Source organism: Rhea pennata, chromosome Z (assembly GCF_028389875.1).
Source record: "Rhea pennata isolate bPtePen1 chromosome Z, bPtePen1.pri, whole genome shotgun sequence".
Taxonomy (NCBI): Eukaryota; Metazoa; Chordata; class Aves; order Rheiformes; family Rheidae; genus Rhea; species Rhea pennata.
The window spans coordinates 28,676,778-28,698,335 of NC_084702.1; the positions used below are offsets into that span (position 1 = coordinate 28,676,778).

The 21,558-nt window shown below is 39.6% G+C and overlaps 1 protein-coding gene across 1 annotated transcript in view; it reads right to left on the reverse strand.

Moving 5' to 3' along the window:
- The window catches only part of FRMD3 (FERM domain containing 3), a 139,701-nt gene extending 125,239 nt beyond the window's left edge, over positions 1-14,462 (reverse strand). The window contains exon 1 of the mRNA XM_062599285.1: positions 14,364-14,462. Within this exon, the coding sequence (XP_062455269.1) occupies positions 14,364-14,462 (99 nt within the window). The remainder of the gene's footprint in view (positions 1-14,363) is intronic.
- Positions 14,463-21,558: the final 7,096 nt, after the last annotated feature.

The window sequence follows — 21,558 nt, forward strand, 5'->3', positions numbered from 1 at the left end:
TCAGCCAGCCTAGTTCCCAGGGACTATGACCACATGTCCTTACAGCTCCACTTCTGCCAAATCTGATCATTCCCAATCCCATACCGTAATCTTGAACTCCATTACTACTTGGTCATGTCTAGCTAAACATGCATACCACCCTTTTTTAATTTTTCACCAACCACTGCTTTGTTCTAGCTACAACACATTTTGTCAAACTCCAAACCACAGACAAAGATGGATGATAAGGTGAAAAGCAACAGGCAATCTTCACCACCACCAGTTCTAATACTGTGTTTGGGATGAATGCAGTCACAAATCACTCAGCCTTCTTCTTAATAGTATTTGTTGCTACACTACATTAATTGCCTCACTGTCAGGGAATTATTCCAGAATCTGCTTAATGAAATTTCTCATGGCAGTTAAGCTATGGAATGGCCTGTTGGACACAGCCAGAGTTGAAAATATATTTCACTCATTCAGCAAAAATCACATCACATATCAAATTTGCAATCATAGCTCACATTTCTACGTGCAGTTTTCATCATTTGTACTCTCCCTACATAAAAAAAAAATAAAAAAAAAATAAAAAAAAAAAAACAATTACACTACCAGTATATAGCCTGTTATGTTTGGGCCATTAATTAGATGAAGAATGTCATCAATATTACAGCAGATCTGGCACCGGTTATAGTGAATCTGCACAGATGAAGGAGCAATCATTAAGGCTTTACAGACTTGCTTTCCTCCAGAGTGTCAAAAATACCTCACATGCCCTCAAGTGCTGGAGTCTGCTTTTCATCTCTGCTTTAGCTGAAAGATGCTTAAGTTCAGGCACAGCAATTGCCATTGACAAAGAGTCTGAGATAGCCCTGTGTGTTGTTTATTCCAGTGAGCACATAAAATACCTTGCAGTCATGAAATGTGTCAAAATGATGTTTACTTTGAACAGAAGTACACAATTATCTTGTTCATAAAGCAGAAACCTCTCTCTCTGGGCAAGACAACTCTTCAGTAATATTTCTACAAAGAAATGCTGCTCCATGAATACAGGAATTCCTGTACACCTTTGGGAGGACAGTACTTCCCCTTTTATTTTTCTCCTTTTTTGAGTGTATGTCTGGCTGTTCTATTTCAGGAACGCATGAGAAAGGGTTACATAGTTCAAAATAAGGAAAGAGAGAGAGTACTCTGTAGATGCAGATCCAATTTTAACTATAAAGCAGTATCAAACCTGTATGGAGACAACAGGAAAATAGAATTTATTAAACTCCCTTCCCTCTAGAATCATATCCCTTTCCTCATCCTTCAGCCTGCAGGATAACACACTCTGAATCCTCTTCTAGCAAACACGTTGGTTTCTGCGTAAGCAGTGAATCCTCTGGAGAGAGAGGAAGCAGAGAGAGGTTAGAAAATGCAATTCTTTCCGTATCTCTCTCAGAGATGCCAAACATTATATAGGGTACAAACCAGCTCTGCAGGTTCATGACGAACATAGCTCTTCTTGTCTTCTGTAAGCACTATCAAGTCAGCAAACTGGAATTTCAAAGAGCATTTACATATTGCCATGCCTACCTGCTTGCTCTATAAAAACTCATAGAAAAGTAGAAAAGCAGAAAAAAACACTTTGATACAGTGAACAAAGTTCTTTGTTAAAAAAAAAAAAAAAAAAAAAAAGAGAGATTAACTGTGTAGCCAAGATTGAAAGCAAAGAAGAGGTTTCCTTCACAACAATAAAGGGGCTAATATACCTTCTTCCTCTTTAACAGTATAAATAATTAATAAGTCTTATAATACTGTACCCTGCATCACTCATTCACCTCTAACTCAAGATGTATCAGGTTGGACCAAGAATAATCTTGCCAGAAGAAAACCAGGACATGTGTGTCTCTTGCCCACACTGTTGCCACCTACAAAGCTCATGCTATACTGCGTGTCTGCAGCTGCTCAGCTCCATGTTCAGATCAGGACTGCATCTACCTCTGAGGCAGGTAGCCAGTAAGAGAACCGCAGAAGTGAGTTGTGAGCAGAATAAAATATCTTAGACCTAGCCAGTGACCTGCCTTGTGGTTAAGAAGAAATTGTTCCTGCCTGCCAAAACACAAAACACCTAGTAGAGTTTCCATCTTCCTTGAATTATTGTAGAAGTGCAGCTTGATTAAAGAGGAGGAGTACATCAAAATCACTATTACAAATCAGTGCCCTGCAAATAGCCAAAAGCTCCAGCTGTGGAGACTGCAGAAGATGAGGTAGGTACCTACCTAAAATCTGTATCTTTATTTTCCTTTGTCTGTATTTCCTAATCATTAAAGATATTACTAGGCAGAGCTCACAAAAGCAACTTAAACCCATTAAATGCAGCAAAAACTTTTCCGTCTTCAACATAGTCATGAATACGGAAACATTGAAAATGGAATATAGCTTACCATTTTTACATTACAATGACAGCTCTAATGACAAAGCAACAACAGCCTAAATATTCACAGCATAGGAAAAAAACACTTAAAAAGGCAGGTGTTGAAACTATGAATACATAAATGTTCAGTTCGTATTTATCTTTTCAGGACACAAGATATCCACTAAACTATTTATCAGAAACAACTTCCTGTAAAAAGACAGCATGTCTGAATAAATTCTAGTACAACAGGAAAAATTAAAAGATGTGAATAAGCCTACAGAAGACAAATAGCTGAAAAACAGTGCTAACAATTTCAGTAAGAAATTCATGTAGGCAGGAAAGGAGAATGCTTAAATATTATTTGTTTCCTGACACTGTGAGAAAATCTTTACAGGATATAGATACACTTCCAGAATTCATGAGCCTCCTCATTATCATTCAGTATTTCATGTGATAGTGTAAACATAAAGAATGAGTAACAAGTCATATTACAAAGTGCAGAAAACTGATTTTAAAATATATACAAACTCTATTAAGGCTTTTGGGGAAAGACAGAAAAAGTACAGTAAGAGTTACAAGAAGACTCAGCCTAATAGACTATGAACATAAAGATTTTTGCAATTTTATTGATGAAAAGAAATTAAATTGGTGAGAATGAATAGGCTAAGGAATAAGAGGGGGGAGAAACCAAAGTGTCTAAAATACGTAAGAGAAAAATCTGATGATTACAAATCACAGTCAGGAAAACAAAGAGATATAGACAACTAGGGTATTTTGAAAGTTTTAAAAATGAAGAGACAATTATAGATAAGTTACAAGAATAATAATATTGAATATTTGAAATACATGTATATACATGTATGCACACACACATTATCATGAGCAGATAATATGTGGCCAAAAACAACAAAAGAACTGAGTCAAGATACTTTATTGAGCTGGCAAACCACCAAAGCATTACAAAAAACAAAATACAATATAGAACTTTCAGAAGTAGTGATTCTGGTAATCAATATCCCGTAATTCTAACTTTGGATCATCATCAAAACAATAAGACAAAAGAAACCCATGAAAAGTCAGTAAGAAACATCTAAGCAATGATTAGCCTAAATCCATAAAAGTTATTTGATCATTCACTGTAAAGTAACTACTAAAAGGGACTGACCACAGAATAGCATTTGTTAACAAATCTAGCTTTTCGTTGCATATCTAACAGTATCTTGCCCCATGGAAAAAAAAAAAAAGATTTATACGTGTATACTGTATCTACACACACACACACACATATATATATACACACACACATAGCTGGTGACTTAGGTAAAGGTCTCAGTAGCATACCCAGGCATATGGATTTAGGTCTGGTACTGATATCTTCATCCATGATAGCGAAAGCAATAATATTAAGAATTTCCAAAAAGCAGAAGTAGAAAGCAAAACTGACAGCTCTACATGGCAGAACTACAACCAATCTCTCTTCTCCCTGCCATCCCAAACCAAACTAAAACCTTTGGGGTTCTAGCTAAATTCACAAATGTCATTAGCCTGCATAGAGTAGGGAGACAGCAGATCCTCTGCACAACTAACTGTAATTGAATTCATTTCCTGACACCTTAATACAGACATGAAGTCAACAATCAGGAAGTAATCACATTAAAATAGTAAAAATTATATAGCAGATGGAATCTGCCCCTTATTTTACAAATAACATAGAAAAATGGAATGAAATAGAAACAAGCTACAAATACAAGAAGAGTTTAGTGAATATCACCATCTTCTCTGCAACATTCCATGTAACCTCAGAAATCCCTTGCTTTCTTCCATACACAAACCAGCATCCAAATCTTGTAATTTCTTTTTCTTCCATAGTAGTCATCATCCTCCTCCCTTTCCTTGCTCAAAACTTGGGCCAGTCACACAAATTACTTTGTGCAGTCTCATAATCACAACACTAATTACGCACTTCCGTATTGTGCCTTCCTTCAAATGAGACCATAAACTCTTCTGGGCATGATACAAACCAGCTCCACACAGAGCTACAAAATGAGAATTATTACTTAGCTTCTCTATCTAATCCAAACACAGAAAACAACCAGAATAGCAGACAACACAGAACCTTCTGAAAATACAGATCATTGTTTGCGTTTCATTTATATGTGCTACTCTTTTTTCTTTGATAGACACCAGACAGCAGGATTTGCTGTCTGTGGGACTGATGATTCCTATTCTTTACATCTGTCAGAACTGAGGACACTTGAAGCACAAACTGCAAGACTGTATAAGAAAACTAATCCGGAAATCTTGGCAATGTGAGTGGATTCTCCAGTCACAACAGAAAAGCCTCCCTGATTCTGCACCTAGCAACTGCCTGAAGCGCAGTGAGCTGCTGGAGTAATTTTCTGTGAATGGCTGAGACTGCACACTGAATCACTCACAGCCCCATCTGTAAAAGCCTGTGTTGTTTCTTTTCTTTTCCAGGATAGAGCTGAAGAAAATTCACACAGAGCAAGAGCAAGCGGAGGTAGCGTGTTTGGCGCGCACCCCACACTGGCATGCTCAGTGGCTCAAGATAAATCCCAGAAGTTACTTGAGTTCAAGCTGCTGCCACACAGCTTCAGGGTTCAAATCAAACACCTTGGGTAAGTATCCCATCTAAGACTAGAGAAACAATGAATCTGTGGAGTATGTGCCTTTATTAAACAATTTTAAAGTAACAGAGTGAAAGTGATAGATGAGCTGTATTTTACTCCTGAAGAAATAGGATTAAAATTAGGTCCTCTAGTATCTCTACAGAGAGGCTGCATCTGCATTCAGGATTCAGAGAAAAAACTGTGCTTCATTTTGTATTCTACTACAGCGTTTGGGGTTAAGAGACATTTGTATCAGTTCAAAAAAAAAAAAGAAAAAAAGACCTGAGGTCCTGACACTGCAGAGTGCTTTTGTGTAAGCCCCAGTAGCTACAAATATTCAAAAAAAATCATAAAACCAAGAATCTCAAAAGAGATTACAGGTTCAAATCCGAGATGACAGCCACAAATCCTGAACACGGCTGTTTTGTAAGCAGCTACTGAAACCACTACTATTCCTAGTTTAACCATCACTAATAGTTTAAGATGCTGCATACAATATTTCATTTTTTCCCCTTTAGAAGGAGAGAGCATTATAAACACAGACATGTCTAAATATCATAAGTATGTCTTCAGTCACTCATAAAATGTTTTTTTTTCTTTTGAAAACAGAAACTGCATCTATATTAACACTGAAATCAAGCATTTTGGGGTGCTAAAACCCATCACCAGTGCTCATAAACTGTTAGACCATTACTGGCAAAAATCTGGCTTGTGCCAATTAGCATTCCTCCTAAGCAATTCCCAGGCATCGACTGGCAGATGTAATGGTCCAGGAACCATTCTCAAAAGGCAGCGTGCATGCAGCCACACTATTATGTTTCAGAGACAAAAATATTTTACTAGCCTGCATGCCTGGAAACGATTAATTTACTCATACAAACAGAGGCCTTGCAATCTGAACTTTATGCATCAATTTCCGCAGGATTTCACCATTAACTTGAAATTGCTTTTTAACTACTTTCCAGTCTTTTTAGATTTAAATTAAGTCCAGCCATAAATTCTCCTGATAGCTTTTCCAGTTTTGTGATCTCATTTCTTGCTAGCTTGCTGTTGTAGCTATGTGAAAGACCTACAAACACAAGGACACACAGACTAACTGTACGAAAAAACGGCAAAACCTTTTCCATAGTGTTCTCAGAAATATCCAAAGTCACATCCTCTTTCATAGTAGGCTTACATACTATAATAACAAGCCAAGAGTGACCAAGTGCAAATCTTATTTTTTTTCTTTCTTAAAGGCACAATTCTCTTCTGCAGAGAACTCCTATGGGAAAAATATCATTGTGAAATAATGTGTTTGCAAGGAGCAAAGCACATTTCAATTCAGACTGTTTATTTTTTCCTGGAGTTTAAGTAAACAAAGGAGAAATTAAAAGTGCTTATAACAAAAAAGTTGACTCATTTACCATTTTTCCAGAGGAAGTCTTTAAAGAGCAATCATTTTGCAGTCACTAAATGCTCACGTTTCTGATCACAGCTATTTTGAATGGCCAGACTTTTAATTCCTGCAACTCTGTAAGTTATTTCTTTTTGCGAATCCTTCTGCTGAGAAAAAACTTATTGCATGTAGCCTGTACCTTCTGCTTTCTAGCTGTGAGCAGTCTTGAAAAATTTTATACGTATGCTTAATCACAGAATGGTTGAGGTCAGAAGGGACCTCTGGGGACCATCTAGTCCAACCCCCCTGCTCAAGCATGGTCACCTAGAGCATGTTGAACAGGATCACATCCAGCAGTCAGTCTTTTTTTTTCTTTTTCTTTTTCTTTCTTTTCCTTTTCTTTTTCTTTATTTCTTTTTTTCTAACTCTATGCAGACTTTTATGATCCATTTCATCTCAAGCTTTTTCCTGGGTTACTTTCACTCAGGTGAAAGATGTAACATTACTAACATATAGATGTCCATTCTTAATCAAGTTAATCAGTAACTCCCATGAAGAACAATCATGAATAGCATGATTACTACTCATAACTAGCTTACTACTGAAATACAGTTAAGCGAGCTAGCAAGCAGCTTTCCTGACAGCACACTGAAACAGCAAGTCCTGATAATCAATTATCTTCCATCAAAGACAAAGAGGGAAAACAAGAATGCTTTCATGAACAGAGTGCCTGTAGCTGGAAAGGATGAAATAAATCAGAAAGTGAAGGAAAGGAGGAGAAAGGAGTGTTTCTTGGGGGGTGGGGGGGTATTCCACATTTAGATCTGAAGGAAACAGATTTAGTATTAATTTAATTACCATCAAATTGCTACAATAAACAGAAAAGTAGTTTTAGCTGAACAGAAACGAAGAGTAGATATTTTCCATATGTATCAGAGAAATACAGCAGAAGTCACCTGGTGACAGCTTGACTGTAACAGGAAGAGGAGAGAAAGATTATCTGGACGTTATAAACCTTGGCAACAGGTTGATATTATCCACATGGAGCAGGGGAGAGAGGGCAAAAAGAGAGCGAGAAAAGAACAGCAAGATGAAGAGCGCAGTCTTACAGCATATTTGAATTAATGAACTAAAATACCCAGAAGGAGAGAGGTCACTGCTACAGAAAAATAAGTATTTTCTCACAGGAATAGGAAGAATTACCCTTCAGTTCTCCCAACCCATCTTTCTCACTTTTTTTTTTTTTTTTGAGAGAGAGAGAAGAGAAAAATCTGATACCATTTTGCCTCAGCGCTTAAGCGCTTAGGCCCTGAGCTTTTTATAACTGTCAATTCCAGAAGACCAGCCAAATATGTACTGTCAAAATCCAGATCTCCCTAACACCCTTCCTGTAGAAAAGGCACAGATCTTTTTCTTCTTTTTTTTCTTCTTTTTTTTTTTTGGGGGGGGGGGAGGGCAGGCTGGAGGGGAGGGGTGAAAGTGATGTATCTTATTGGATAAAAATATTTCCTGAACAATACAGAAAATTTATCTGAGGCAAATAATCCAAGACAATTAAAATATGCTATTTCTACACCAATGATCCATTTCATATCTAACCTTAGGCCAATTGTTTTTGCCAAAAAGTCACTTCTCAGCTGCGTCATATATTAAATGTGACTCATATACTGAAAAAACCTACACAAATTAAAATATCTCAGGGGGCCACAAAACTCAACTTCACGAGGTTCCAAGAGTCCTCTCAAGACATAAGAGTATATGAAGATCCTGAATATAGTCTTCCTGTAGCTGGAGCCACTTTCAGCCTCATGGGATCAAACTAGTTATTTGCAGTTTGGAGACCTAAGCTGTGCTGAATTCTATTACGGATTTTCCAGTTGCCTTTTATTACTACAGCTCCCTACTGCTGTCCAAAGCAGTGCCAGTCTCTGAACACACATGGCAATAAAGAATGTAAAAATCTTGAGTCAAAGTTGCAAGACTAACAGAAAGAAGGTGGGTAAAAGATTATAATGACATTTTAAAATCAGTAACTATCTTTTTAGCTTGCCATTGTTAACTAGCCAACTTAGCGTAACGAGAGATGTATTTTTCATCTCCTTTTCCCCCATATTGCAGCACCAGGCCTCAGCAACATATCGAAATACTTGTTTATATTTTAACCATTTGTATTTAATGAAACATAGGTTTGTCTTCAGCCCCAGACCAGGCATGTCCTTAAGCACACATTTAAGTTTCCCCTCCTTTGTTCACTAGTAATCAAAACTCAGATGATGAAGATGCCAAATACAATACATAGGAAATACCCAGTTAAAACCAAGGGCAAGAGCATCAGTTTTAAGACATGTAATGCTCAGATTTTGTTGCATAACCTGCTGCATGGAAAAAGACAAATGCAATGTCATTAACAAGCCTTATATCAGTAGAAATGTATTTCAGCCACAGTTCGTTATATACTGGGTAAGAATTCCTAATATCCCAGTACCTTTCTAGTAACAATTCCTATTTCTTGTTTCTTATTCAGTCCTTAAAAGATCAAAGACCACATCTATAAGTGCTATTAAAAAAACATTACTATAAATTTAATCATATACATGAAATGATAACAGAGGCAGGTTTAACCCATAGGCTCAGCTTGATTAGGAAGGCTTTTCATCTGCAACTCTTGCCAAGCGCACTTGTAACTGTACAATTAGAGGTTCAAACATGGAGTTAGGAACACAAGCCTTAGTATGCTCTTTTTAAAATATGTCAACAAAATATGGCCTAGAATCCGTCCTAACTTGCATCCCTGTCCGTATCTCATCTTACTGTTTTGATGGATTACAGCATCATCCCAGTAGCTCAAGGCACTTGCTGGTTACGGTTCTGACATCGCTTACAGGATAAATATAAATTCACTAAATCTCCTGCCTTCTGTCTACATAATCCCTTAACCTTTCCCTTTCCACAGCTACAGTCTTTGCCTTCTCCTCATCCCTGGCCTCACTGCTCTCTTCATTTCCCATGCTGCCTTCCCTTTCCCTCTTATTTCTCCAAACTGTCATATCTTCACAGTAAGATTCATTTCCCAATGGACACTGCCCTTTTATCTCAAAGCTCGCTTCAAAACACTCTGTTGTTTTCTAGACTTCATTGAGGGACAGGAATTTAAAGAGAGTTCTTTGGTTGAAGATTTCTTTTAAATTTAGCATCTGTCTGCAAGACACAGACCAAGCAGACAATACTAAGCAAAAAAACACATTCCCAATCACCAATGCATTAAAAAGTAAATGAAAAATAGAGGTAACAGTCTACATCACATTTTAAATTGGGGAGGGAGGGGGGAATTAAAGTCAAGCTAGTAGGTTACTACCCAAACTACAGACAGTAGTATTCAAACTGTACAGAAGTTTCTCCTGAATTAGAAGTAAAAAGACATCAGGCAGTCTTATACAGTCTTATATTGTTAGACCATCAGCAACAGAAGATAGTGATCCTTCTCAGATTTTGTCATCCTTATTTTTAGTTATGCAACACAAGCTACAAGGTCTAAGAGCAGACCACAAGTCAGTCAAAGCATTGCTTTGCTTGTTTTCTTCTTGATTTCCAAAACATTTTTTAAATATTTTTTTCCTTGCTGAAAAGTTGGACATACACAGGAATTCAAGCTAGTACTTTTAAATGATCATTTAGACACCAACAAAAAGTAGCATAGTCAGGTGATATTTGATCAGATATCTACATGGAGTTTTGTTTTGAAAAGCTCACACAAAACAAAGCTTCTGTTGTCAAAATAAGTACCATTACCACACAGTTCTACACTGAGGTTGACTGAGGCACAAAAAGATGAAGCCATACGGTATTTCTACAAACAATCATGCAGAAAGCACTTTACTACCACTGCATTAACAAGCTGCAGCTGGGAGGAAAACTCATTCATATAATCTTATTTCCAGTCAACACACAACTGAACAGCTAAATGAGTATAACATATTAATTATTGATTTTAAAATGAAGTAACATATTAAAAGTAGTATTTTTATAGACAGCAGGCCTAGAATGTTATAAGTATATATGGAAAATAAAAAGTTTATAGAGATATAGTGGTACCTAACACACACTTACATTAATAATAATAATAATAATAATAATAATAATAATAATAATAATAATAATAATAATGTGATAGTAACCTACTCAAGAGTCCCTGATCAAACACAGACATCCAGAATACACCTTCAGATAAAGGTACTGAAGAATAATTAAGACTTCAATTCAACAAGGTATATTTAGGACCATGACTAATTTTAAACATTCAAGAGGTACCTCTGAAGCTGAGGAATACTTGCACACTTAATAACAAACAGTCTGCCATAGCAGTGCCTCAACAGGTAACTTTAAATGCAATTGAAACACACACATGTAATCTTCCAGAATACATCAGTCAAAAAAAAAAAAAAAAAAAAAAAAAAAAAAAAACGTTTTTCCTTTACTCCTTAAATTGTTCAGGTTATTGACCCTAAAAGATTAACAAGATGCATGACGTTTTGCATGAAGTGTGCAAAAACAGGCACTAAAGTGGTTGTGATCTCAATGACTCAGAAAATGAATATCTCATTAGTTTCTTCAGAAAGGAGGTCTTCCTGCTGCCTCAGTCAAATTTCCAATAGTTCTGAAGACCTACTTCGCCCAGTGCCCTCTTTTAAGCCTTGGCTCTGTGCTTTTTAAAGCAGTCTGCACAAGCAGGTCACCTCTCTTTTGCAAATGGAAACAGACAATGGACATTGGCTGTTTTTCACATCCCCTCTGTTTCAGCCACGTTACTACAACTTCACCCTAGTGCTGCTGTAAGACTGCCTAACATACTGGTCCCAGAGAAGCCTCACAAATAAGTAAGAGGCACTAGAAAATAAATGTCATCACAAAAATTAGTTAAGCCTCCCTTGGGCCTCAACCCTTTACCATGTCAGTCATCACTTCATCTAATTTGCAGTCAAAAAGCCTTTCCAGTGAAGGAGACGACAGGCTGAATCCTGACCTTTGAGCTGCAAACCTAGCCTTGAGCAACTTAGTGACCTACATGACAGTTCCACAGCTCGATAACTGGTTGGCTGCAGTTTGCAAATGCATGATTCATCTTCGAGTCTCCCCACACCATCCCATATGTTGTAATTTGATTATTTGCTATAAAATAGAAATTTCTAAGAGCAAGCACTGTTAGCCTCTTGCATAGCTGAAGTATCACTTTGGAAGTTTAATATTATAATGAAAACTGTGTTTTATATTCCTACCTAAATGCAATGAAATTTACACAAAGAAAAAAAATACATATATGCAGCACCTAAATAAGTCTCCTTCTCTCTACTTTCCTCCATGCTACTCCAAATGCTTCGGCCGAGTAAGACGGTTCTGGTTGCACATTTGGCAAGGTCAAAGACCTACAGTGTATCCACAAAGATTTAATTACCAGACATCTCCGCACCGAAGTGTTACTGGGGCCCTCAAGTACAAACCCACAGGTGCAAGCTAACTACTGAAAAAATATATATGAAAAAGTCGGATTTGTCAGAATCAAGACAGCAATAGTGCAGCACATCACCAACCACACATCCCACCAATTCAGACAAGCTCCCTTTTCCTACCAAAAAAAGGAGGGCTAGAATTTCAGTCCTTCGCCATTTCTTACAGCACGCCATGTCCTTATGAGACTCTGTTGGCATTTCTCAGTGTTGTGGAATTAGGCCTTCTTATCCTCTTAATGACCAAAACACAGCTGTTCAACATGTCCCAGCTGGCACAACCCTGGCATCTCTGCCATTAACCCAGCAGCACATCATCTGGGCTGTTTTGTCCCTCTGAATACACATCATTACACACATATGCGACTAGCTCGCAACTTTTTTTTTTCTTTTTTGCCTTCAAAGACAAAATTGCAGCATTGTGAAAGTTCCTCGCTAGTTTTGTCCATGTTAGAAAGTTGAAATACAAATCCAATCAAGAGGCTGAAGACAGAAAACTTGGGATTTGCTAATACCTAGTATATCAAAAGCTAAATACATACAAGAGGTTAAATAACTAGTATTGCCAAATTTTATCTCCTTTGCATATACTACTGGACAATGATGTACAAGATACGATATTTGTAGAGAGGATAAAGTATTTTGGAGCATTTTACACAGAGGAAGAATGAAAGCTAACTTAGAAGCAGTAAAAGTCTTCATCAGTTGGATGTTTCTGCAGAAAGACACTAAGATCAAAGAAGATTCTAATACTAGGATCTGTATCTATACACTTAGGATTTCAGCACCTAAAACTCCTAGGAAAAAAAATATTCATATCCTTTCAGATCTTTTTACTCTGTTGACAGATTCAGGAAAACAAGTTTTAGATCGCTTATAACAGAATTCAGTGTTTAGCATTACCTTTAGAACTATGAAAGTTAAAAAGATTTTGACTCATAATACACAACACTTTTCCCCTTGCTCATGTTAGATATGAAAGGAGCCATCACAGTACAATATGAAACAGTTCTGAACTTGTTACCTCACCTTGCACAATGGAATTCTTGAAATTATGACTTTTTTTTTTTCTACTCAGTGGGCAAAGGGCATACTTCTAGCAGGTGTAAGTCTGTTTAGCTACAATCCACACCATGTCATACTCTGAGTTTAAATTCTTTTATGGTTTAAAGAATCTTTCTTTTTAAAAAAGATGCCAGAGATATTATGGAAAGCTTCCATTAAGTTATGCAAAAAGACACTCTGAAGACCATTCTGGTTCTTACGCATAAAGCTATGATTCTCCTAACCTCATTATGCATTAACAAAAGCATTATAATTGTATATATAACCTGTTTCAGTAATTTCCTGTTACTTGCAGGATACATATTTCTTGAGTGTAACTCAATGTGTCTCTTTAAATGGCTCCACTGAGACTAATAACAACAAAATTTGGTCTAAGAAAAGGAAGTAGCTACACATACCATGATGATTGATTTTTCAGACATATTTAGCCTTTATGCAAGACCACGGAATTGATTTGGAGCTGTAGATATTTGGCATAATCAGAGAGAGAAAGTAAAACAAAAGAAGATCAACTGTGAGTGAGCAACAGCTTCCTAGAAGACCCCTTACATCTTCCAAACTGAACACCAAGCTCCTCCCGCAGCAACTCTGCAAGTATCTGTGAAACTTCAAACAGAATAACTCAGCTTCTAATGCTTGTGGCTGAGGAATCTGTAATACTTCCGTAACGCATCAGTCTGGGTTTTGTTAGAAGCCTCCTGTCACATCAAACCCATCCCAAATACTCCTGCTTGCACACAGCACAAATAATGCTCCACGAGAAATTCACGGACTCCTTGCCTTCTGCCTCCTTACCCTTATTCCTTAAGGGACTAAAGAGGGCTGATTAAAGATTTGGGCAGAGGCACTAGAGTGAAGTTGCTTCCTTTTCAAGTGCACAACCGTTATCTCCGAAAATCCTCCCGTGAGTTATCTTCCAAATCAGAGGGAGAAGCGGGCGGCACTTCATTTTGAACTCGGGGCACCGTCTCTGCGGCGGGCTCTCCCGGGGCCGCACGCCCAGGGCCTGGCTCTGGAAGCGGCGCTCGCCGGCCCGGGGGAGCACGGCCGCCGCGCAGCGCGCCGCGGAGCCTCCCCGGGCGCCGCCGAGGGCGCGGAGCCGCTGCCGCCGCGGGGCTGCGCCCCTGCGGGGCGCCGCCACCCAGCGCGCTCCGCACCCGGCCGCGCACCTCGGGACCGGCCGGGCAGCGGCTCCGCACCGGGGAGGCGCCGCTGCCGCCCGCGCCGCAGGTGCGCGGAGCCGAGCGCGGGGCAGGGCGCTCCGCCGCGCCGGGCCGGGCCCGCCCGCCACCGCGCAGCGCGGAGCGGAGCGGAGCACCCGGCCCGGCCCGGCCCCGCCAGCCCGGGAAGGGGCATCGCCGCCCGCGGCGCCGGGCAGCGGTGCCGCCCCGCCGCCTCCCCGCCCGCGGCACCTGGATGTGGCAGGCGATCTCGGAGTCGTCCAGCAGCCGGACGGTGCACTTCATCTCCGGGCTCAGCGACCTGATGCTGGAGCTCCGGAACCGGATCATGCCGGCCGCCGCCCCGCCGCCCCGCAGGCAGCCGCAGACGGCCAGCCTGCAGCGGCGCCCGGCCGACACCCGCGGCGCGGCGCGGCGCGGCTCGGCTCGGCACAGCGCGGCGCCGCCCCGCCGCCCGCCGCGGCTCGGGCCGCCGCCGCTGCGTCAGGCCGAGCTCGGCTCGCCGGGCTCCGCATCCCGCCCCCGGCCCGCCCCCGGCCCGCCCCGGCCCCGGCCCCGTGCCCGGGCGCCTCTCGGCCGCCTCACCTGCGCCCCCGCGCCAGCCCGCGGGGCTCTCGGGGGAAGGGCTCCGCTCCTGCAGACCGCGGAAAACGGCAGCCTCCCCCCGCCCCCACGCAAGCACCCCGGGAGCAAGAAATCACCCGCGTGCGTGTGCGTGGGCGCTCTCCCCGCCACACGCGCGCTGCGCTTATTTTCGAGTTTACCTGCATTGTTGGTATTCGTCCGGCAGCGCCCGGTGCTCCCCAAGGAGACAGCAGCAACAGCAAGGTGTGCACGCCGCCTGCCCGCCCGCCGGACGAGCTCCAGCTGTCCTGTCCTGGACAGGAGCACAGATGCAGCAGGAGGACTTCAAGAAATAAAAAAAAAAATAATAAAAAAAAAAAACCCACAAATGTGACGAGGGTGCAGTACGGCACCAGAAGGGCACATAGTCAGACTTCTTTTTCCCTTCATCTAAGCAAGCACTAAGTCTGAGAATCGTGCTTCCCCAAGGCAAGACTGGTCCATTAGGGAGGAGCTGTCTCATCCGTATTAATGTGTAAATGAGAAAGAAAATACAGCCTCCAGTGGCTTTCCTGCTGTGCTCTTTCTTGTGGAGGGATGTATATTTGTGCAAAACTTTACAGAGTATGTAGGAAGTAAGCACTAAAATTGACCAGCCTCCAAAACAGGGATCAACAGCAGGATGGAAGAGGAGCACCTGCGGTGCAAAACAGACAGTGTAAAAGGGGATGTGATTGAAAGGTTACAGAAGAGAAAATTGTGCTGACAGTCACATACAGTGTATTCCAGTCATTTTGCCTAATTATATCCTTGATGGCCTGGAGACTTCTAAATTTTGAAAACAATTCTGTTTGATTTTAATGTTACTTGGAAAAATCACTGAAAAGCCTAAACATTGCTACTCCTGCAAGCTCTTCTTTCAGCTCTTTGCTGAAAGAGATGACTAACAGTAAGAAAACCAGGGAACCACAAACAAATGAGAAGTATACTGTGCAAGACACTGTCAGTCAAACTTTCAACCAGGGAAATAAGCTTTCACACATACATAATGCTGACTACTTTGCTAATAAATATGCAAAGTCCTTTAACGTGAAACATAGAAGGAAAACTGTAAATATATGCTTCTCATAAATGACAAATGCTTCTGTGAATGGTGAAGTCCGCTAGTGAGTACTTAAAATAGATTATTTACTTCAATAGCCACAGTCAGCCCACAGATAAAGGGAGATGGCCCTTGTCAGCTGAGCCACCACCTGTGGACACCCACTTATTGAAGTAACATTTTCTGTCCAACAGTCCGGACACATGGGAGTGCAATAGAGCCGGGATTCCAGCCCACATGTGGATTTACTTAGAGGCTACACAGATTTTCCTCCCTGCAACAGAAAAAGCATCTTCTCTTTTCAAATCACGTATATTTACCTTCCCCTTTGGTCTCTCCAACATATATTCCTCCATCTACCCAAATGGAAAACTAAAATAAGGAATTGAGCCAATGATGAGCTAAAGTTTTACGGAAAAGGTCAAAGTTTACCACAGTTAGAGGACTTTCCCCTTTATTCTCCACATTATGAGCATTATTCTGAGAGATTAACTTCCTAGGAATTGTCAGTGTTACCCACAGTGATGACTGTGCTGCAGAATGAACATTGCAGTAAACTGTTACACAGCAAGTGTAAAATAGCACATACAGATAGCACAGCTGTAGGTAGGAGCACAGAGCTCAGTAGTTCACTTACCTGGTTTTAAAGACAGGTCAGGCATGTCTTTTGGACACTTTATTTGCTTCTGTGATACACTATGCCATGTAGACATCAGATGCCCAGGAGCCCTGAAAAATGAGTAACAGATCTCTAGATCTCATTCATACATAGAAATATTACCAGCACAGAATAGAGCAGCTATCTAGCAACACAAAGGACTATTCCTCTACCAAATAAATGAAAAGAAACAAATATTCCACCACACAGGAAAAAAAAAAAGAAAAAAAAAAGAAAAAAAAGAAAAAAGAAGAAGAAGAAGATCAAACAGAAATAAATACAGTTGAAAACTACAGGATGTAAACCCACCAGCTCAATTTTGTTCCAGATATTAGGACTGGCATCCCTACATTACTCAACAAGCATTATGGGCTTTCACTTCTACAAACAGAAATCTTAAGTGTTATGTACTCTTACATACGATACAGAATACCCCACAAATTCCAAAAATCATGCTTAACTGAATGCACCTCTTTTTGCCAAAGGCCAAACAATTTTCATCCAGCTACTGTTTGAAAAGATCATCTGAAAAGTTGAGTACTTCAGGAACTGATATCAAATAGCATTGCTGCTCTCAGAAAACACAAAGCCATACTTTTTAATTTAATTCAAGCAAAAAATATAATTCAGTTAATAGCTGATACTGAGCTGACAGAGAGGGATATAATAAAAGCCACTGCTCGTACACAGATTCAATTCTGACTCAGTGAAAGATTATCAGCTGCTGCTACTGCTACCAAGACCACAGCATGAAAGGCCAGTGTGTTACAGGGAGCTCTATCCAAGCACCAGCCTGGCTTCTCACTACTGAGTTTGTGAGATCTGCTGAGAGATCACAGTATAAGGTAATTACAGCTGCTAGCGCAAATCCTGGTGGGTTGGCATGTGCTTGAAATGTGTTTAAGATTCATCAATTGCAGGGCTGTTACTGCTCTCAACATAAAAGAAGCATTCTCCTTCTTTGTTCATCTAGCTATTTTCTGAATGAATTTGCTTAAGGCTGTATGCATCTGGATGAGTAAGGGACACTAGCCTATACATCTTACTTGCCTAGGAGTTGCTGCCAGATGTGAGGTTAGATTCAGAGGTGGCAAGGAACACTGTTAAGCTTGAGTCATACTTTGATTTCTACAGGGATTTAAATTATGGAATATAACTGGCAAGAGGAAACTTCAGTGACCAATCAGCACATTGACTTTGACCCTTTGACTTAATGTTTGTAATTTAAACAAATATATATGTACATGTGTAATTCCAAATATTCAAATATTAAACCATAAATACAATTGCTGAAGCTGTAAATATGCCTGCCTTGTGTTGAGTTCTAACACAGGCAAAGCAGAGACGATCCAGTATTCCCACAGCAGTATCCCATGCAACATCACTATCCTTTCTCTAAACCCACAAATCTATCCATCACCTCAGGCTTGGGCCTCCCACAAGGTTCTCAAAGTAAGACCACACAGCACCTTGAGCAATTAGCTGTGGCTATATCTCTCAAGTGTCACAATAACACAAACAAGTAAAAACAGCTTCATTAAATCAATTCTAGTGCAGATTAGAATCTGTCCCCTTCTGCAACAGGATGAGGATTTGTTCTAAGATCTGTTAAACAGATAGCCTGGACATTAGGTTTCTCTGGAATATTTCCTAAAAAGGTGAGAGAATTCTAAAAAGGGGAGAAGGTTGATTCAGTAATGAGCTAAAGCTTTAAGGAACAGTTCAAAATTAACTACAGCCAGGGAAATCCGACTTTGCTCTCAACACCCTAAGGTTTACAGAGGAGACCTAGCTTCTTACATGTTCTAGAGGGTCAGTTACACTGAAGACGATCTGGATGAATTATAAAGGACCCAGTTCACCAAATAACTTCTTGGTACTAAGGTACAATATTACAAACACTTTTGCATATACTTTAGTTTCTTTCCATGGCACTGTCTTTCCAAAGCACATTATATTTGTGCAAAATGTTTCCGGAAGTCACGACTACATTAGTACCAAAATAAAGTGAACTTCAGCCTAGTCTACTCATGTAGTATCGCCTACTGACTTTTTATCTATCCCTTTTTATTGTGTAGCAATTGTTGTGTGATACTTTATTATACTTATTTGGTAACACAAAGTGCAGATAACAATTTGGTTTATTCTTAAAAATACTTCATTTAAGAAGATAGCATTTATAAAGGTTTCTTCAAACTATAAAAATAGTGGGTAGTATTAGAGCTGGATATACTAGGCAGTTCTCAAGAGACAAAAACAAGTAAGGTCTTCAGAGGTTATGCACTCAACAGATCCCATATCTACTGGAAATTTTTGTTTCAAGCTAAAGTAAGCATTCAGAACAGAAAAAAAAAATCCCACAATTGATTTCACTTCATAATAATGAACAATTGTTAAGGAAAAGGGTTACTTTGCATCTGGAAATAGAAGGTCTCTTGCATCTGAATATTATGCCAGTAATTTGGAAACTGTATATAAAATATTAATGCATATTTTTATACCCTAAGAATATTTAAAGACATATAATTTACAAAGAAAAATATTTAAATGGTAAAAGTCATACTGATTGCAGTGAGAACAGAGTTGAGTCAGAAGCTGAAACTTTAATTCAGTTTCTACTTTTCTATATTCAAAAAAACTAAAAAAGGGTTAATTGCATGGAAGAAAAGGGAACAAAGTCTGTAAAACATCATACTATTTGAAAGTAGCACAAAAGCAAGCAGGATTTTCATGTCTGTATTTCAAAGAAAGCAATTATTGTGAGCCAAACATACTCTCACTGCAAATTCTCTAAAATGAAAGGCTATTGGTCATATATTTGATCACTCTGATCCCAGCAGAAAAACCTTACATCCTACTGATAACAGCAGGGATTTGCCAGAGCTTGCATGGTGCTGATGGTCTTGCCAACCCATGCCCAAAGGGAGCTAAGACAGGCTAGAAAAATCTCAGCTAAGACTGAGGAAGAGACGCTAGGAAAGCATTATCATGCACCATTCCTGAAAAATGAGTGGCATTTGCTGTAAAAACTTATTACCAAGCTTCCTTCAGATGTTATCCGGAAACTCAGAAACCAAGCAGCATTTATCAGTTTGTTAAACAGTGTTGCACAATACCACCTCTGAACACAGTTTACTGGAACAAACCTTCCACTGATTTTAACTGGCACAAGCCAATTACCGTTAAGGCAAATCTCAGCTCAGAGCCTTTGCTTCAGAGAGTACAAAATTAGTGAGGTGATTATCATGATTCACCAGGTATAGGGCTTTGCCAAGATGTTTCTGCAAATAGAGACAGACAACTTTGTCATACACTTCTATGCATACATACTCTTGTACAGTGTTGTATTTCAGAGAATGCATACCCTCTGCCCTCTGCCTGGGCATGCTTGCTAATAACCTAGTCAGGAAAACAACAGCAGCCAGTGCAGTCTCATAGTTTCCAGTGCTACCTCTCCAAGGAGCCTCTCTCCTCCCAGAACCATGTTCCTTAACACTTCTCTCACTCGTTGTTCTCTCTACTTGCCCCTATATTGGTTTTGCATGTAACATCACAGATAGGTAATGAAATAACCACAGACATCTGAAACTAAAACAACTGTCTCTTGCTGAATGCAGGGTGGGTACCACATCCATGCATCTCACCAGTCTCTGAACTTTCTTGTATTGATAACTTAATAGTCCAGATGAAGGTACTCTGCATCTCAGGATCAAGCTCAAAATTGGAGCTGTGCTTTCTTGATTGCATCTGTGCATGGGAGAAAAAATATACAGCAATGCATATCATACTATATCTGCTCAGTTAAAGAAAAGCTAGATTTTTAATAGCTAGAGGTATACTTGTAGACTCTTATAATCAGTGTTGGCAGATAGAATAAAGAGGTAATGCCTACCTAGAGTTTGAATAGCTCTTCTTAATATTTATCAAAATGAGTGTTTAATTAAAGTCTTCAAATTAAAAAAAGTCTGTTAGACCAAGCAGCTACATTTTTTTAATAATTAATGAACATTAATAAGGACCACTGCATGGAAGATAAAAACTGAACTGATACACAGACATACATACGTTCTTTTATATTGTTCTTGTTATTCTTACACGCACACACACATGTTCTTTTACACTGTCCTTGTTACTGGGTAAATTTAGCCACTACTGGGCAGAACATGTTTGCAATGATGTCCTGTTTCCACAGCTGCTTCACAAGCACTTTGAAACAGCTGCAGATGCTTACAGTGGTTTGGGGCATTTTACAGTTCCTCTTCTTCTTTGGGGTTATTCTGACTTTCAATACTTCTATCATACAATTAGAATTTTGCATCCTTGGTCTACTTGTATTTGTCTAACTTTAAATATGTTTGAAGTACTTTTCTGAGCACCAGTGTTGTTCTAAGTCAGGGCCTATATGGAAAAATCAAACTTTTCACCTGGCTCTTATTAGCATAAGTGAAGTTAGGATCCACAAAAAAGGAAAGGGGAAAGGGGAAAGCTTCTGCTTTGCACATCAGCAAAGTCAGGTTCCCAGTAGATCTTGTGAACAAATCAGGGAATATAGGAAGAATATGGATCATATTCAGGTATTTCAGGTTTGTTGATCTTGCCAGTATCTAACTTCTACAGAGAATTTGTTATTAGCACCTTTTAAAATCATCCTGTGCAACAATATTCAGTTTCTGATACAGCTGTCTTTGTAGTTTCTTATTTTATTAATTCCTTTCTAACTTACTTCAAGGATTACTTGATCTTTATTGATCTACATCTTTTAATTATGTAAGAGCTAACAAGGGTAGGATCCTAAACTGTAATCATCTTTGCTGATAAACCTGCCTGCATTTAAGAGGTTGTATGGCCTAACATGTTTATAAGTGACTGCAGAATGAAGGCTTGACTATTTGGGAGTGAGATATGGAGTAACCAAAGGCAAAAAAACCCATCAGATACACTGAAAAAGCACACTTCAAAAGCATTCACTGTTAACCACTCAGTAACAGTAATCATATAAGTTACTTTTAGGAACTGTATTTTAAAACATACTTTTTTCCCTTGCCACCTTCCAAACTCTGCAAGTGGCTACATTTTACTAACACTTTGAGTGCTCTCAAATT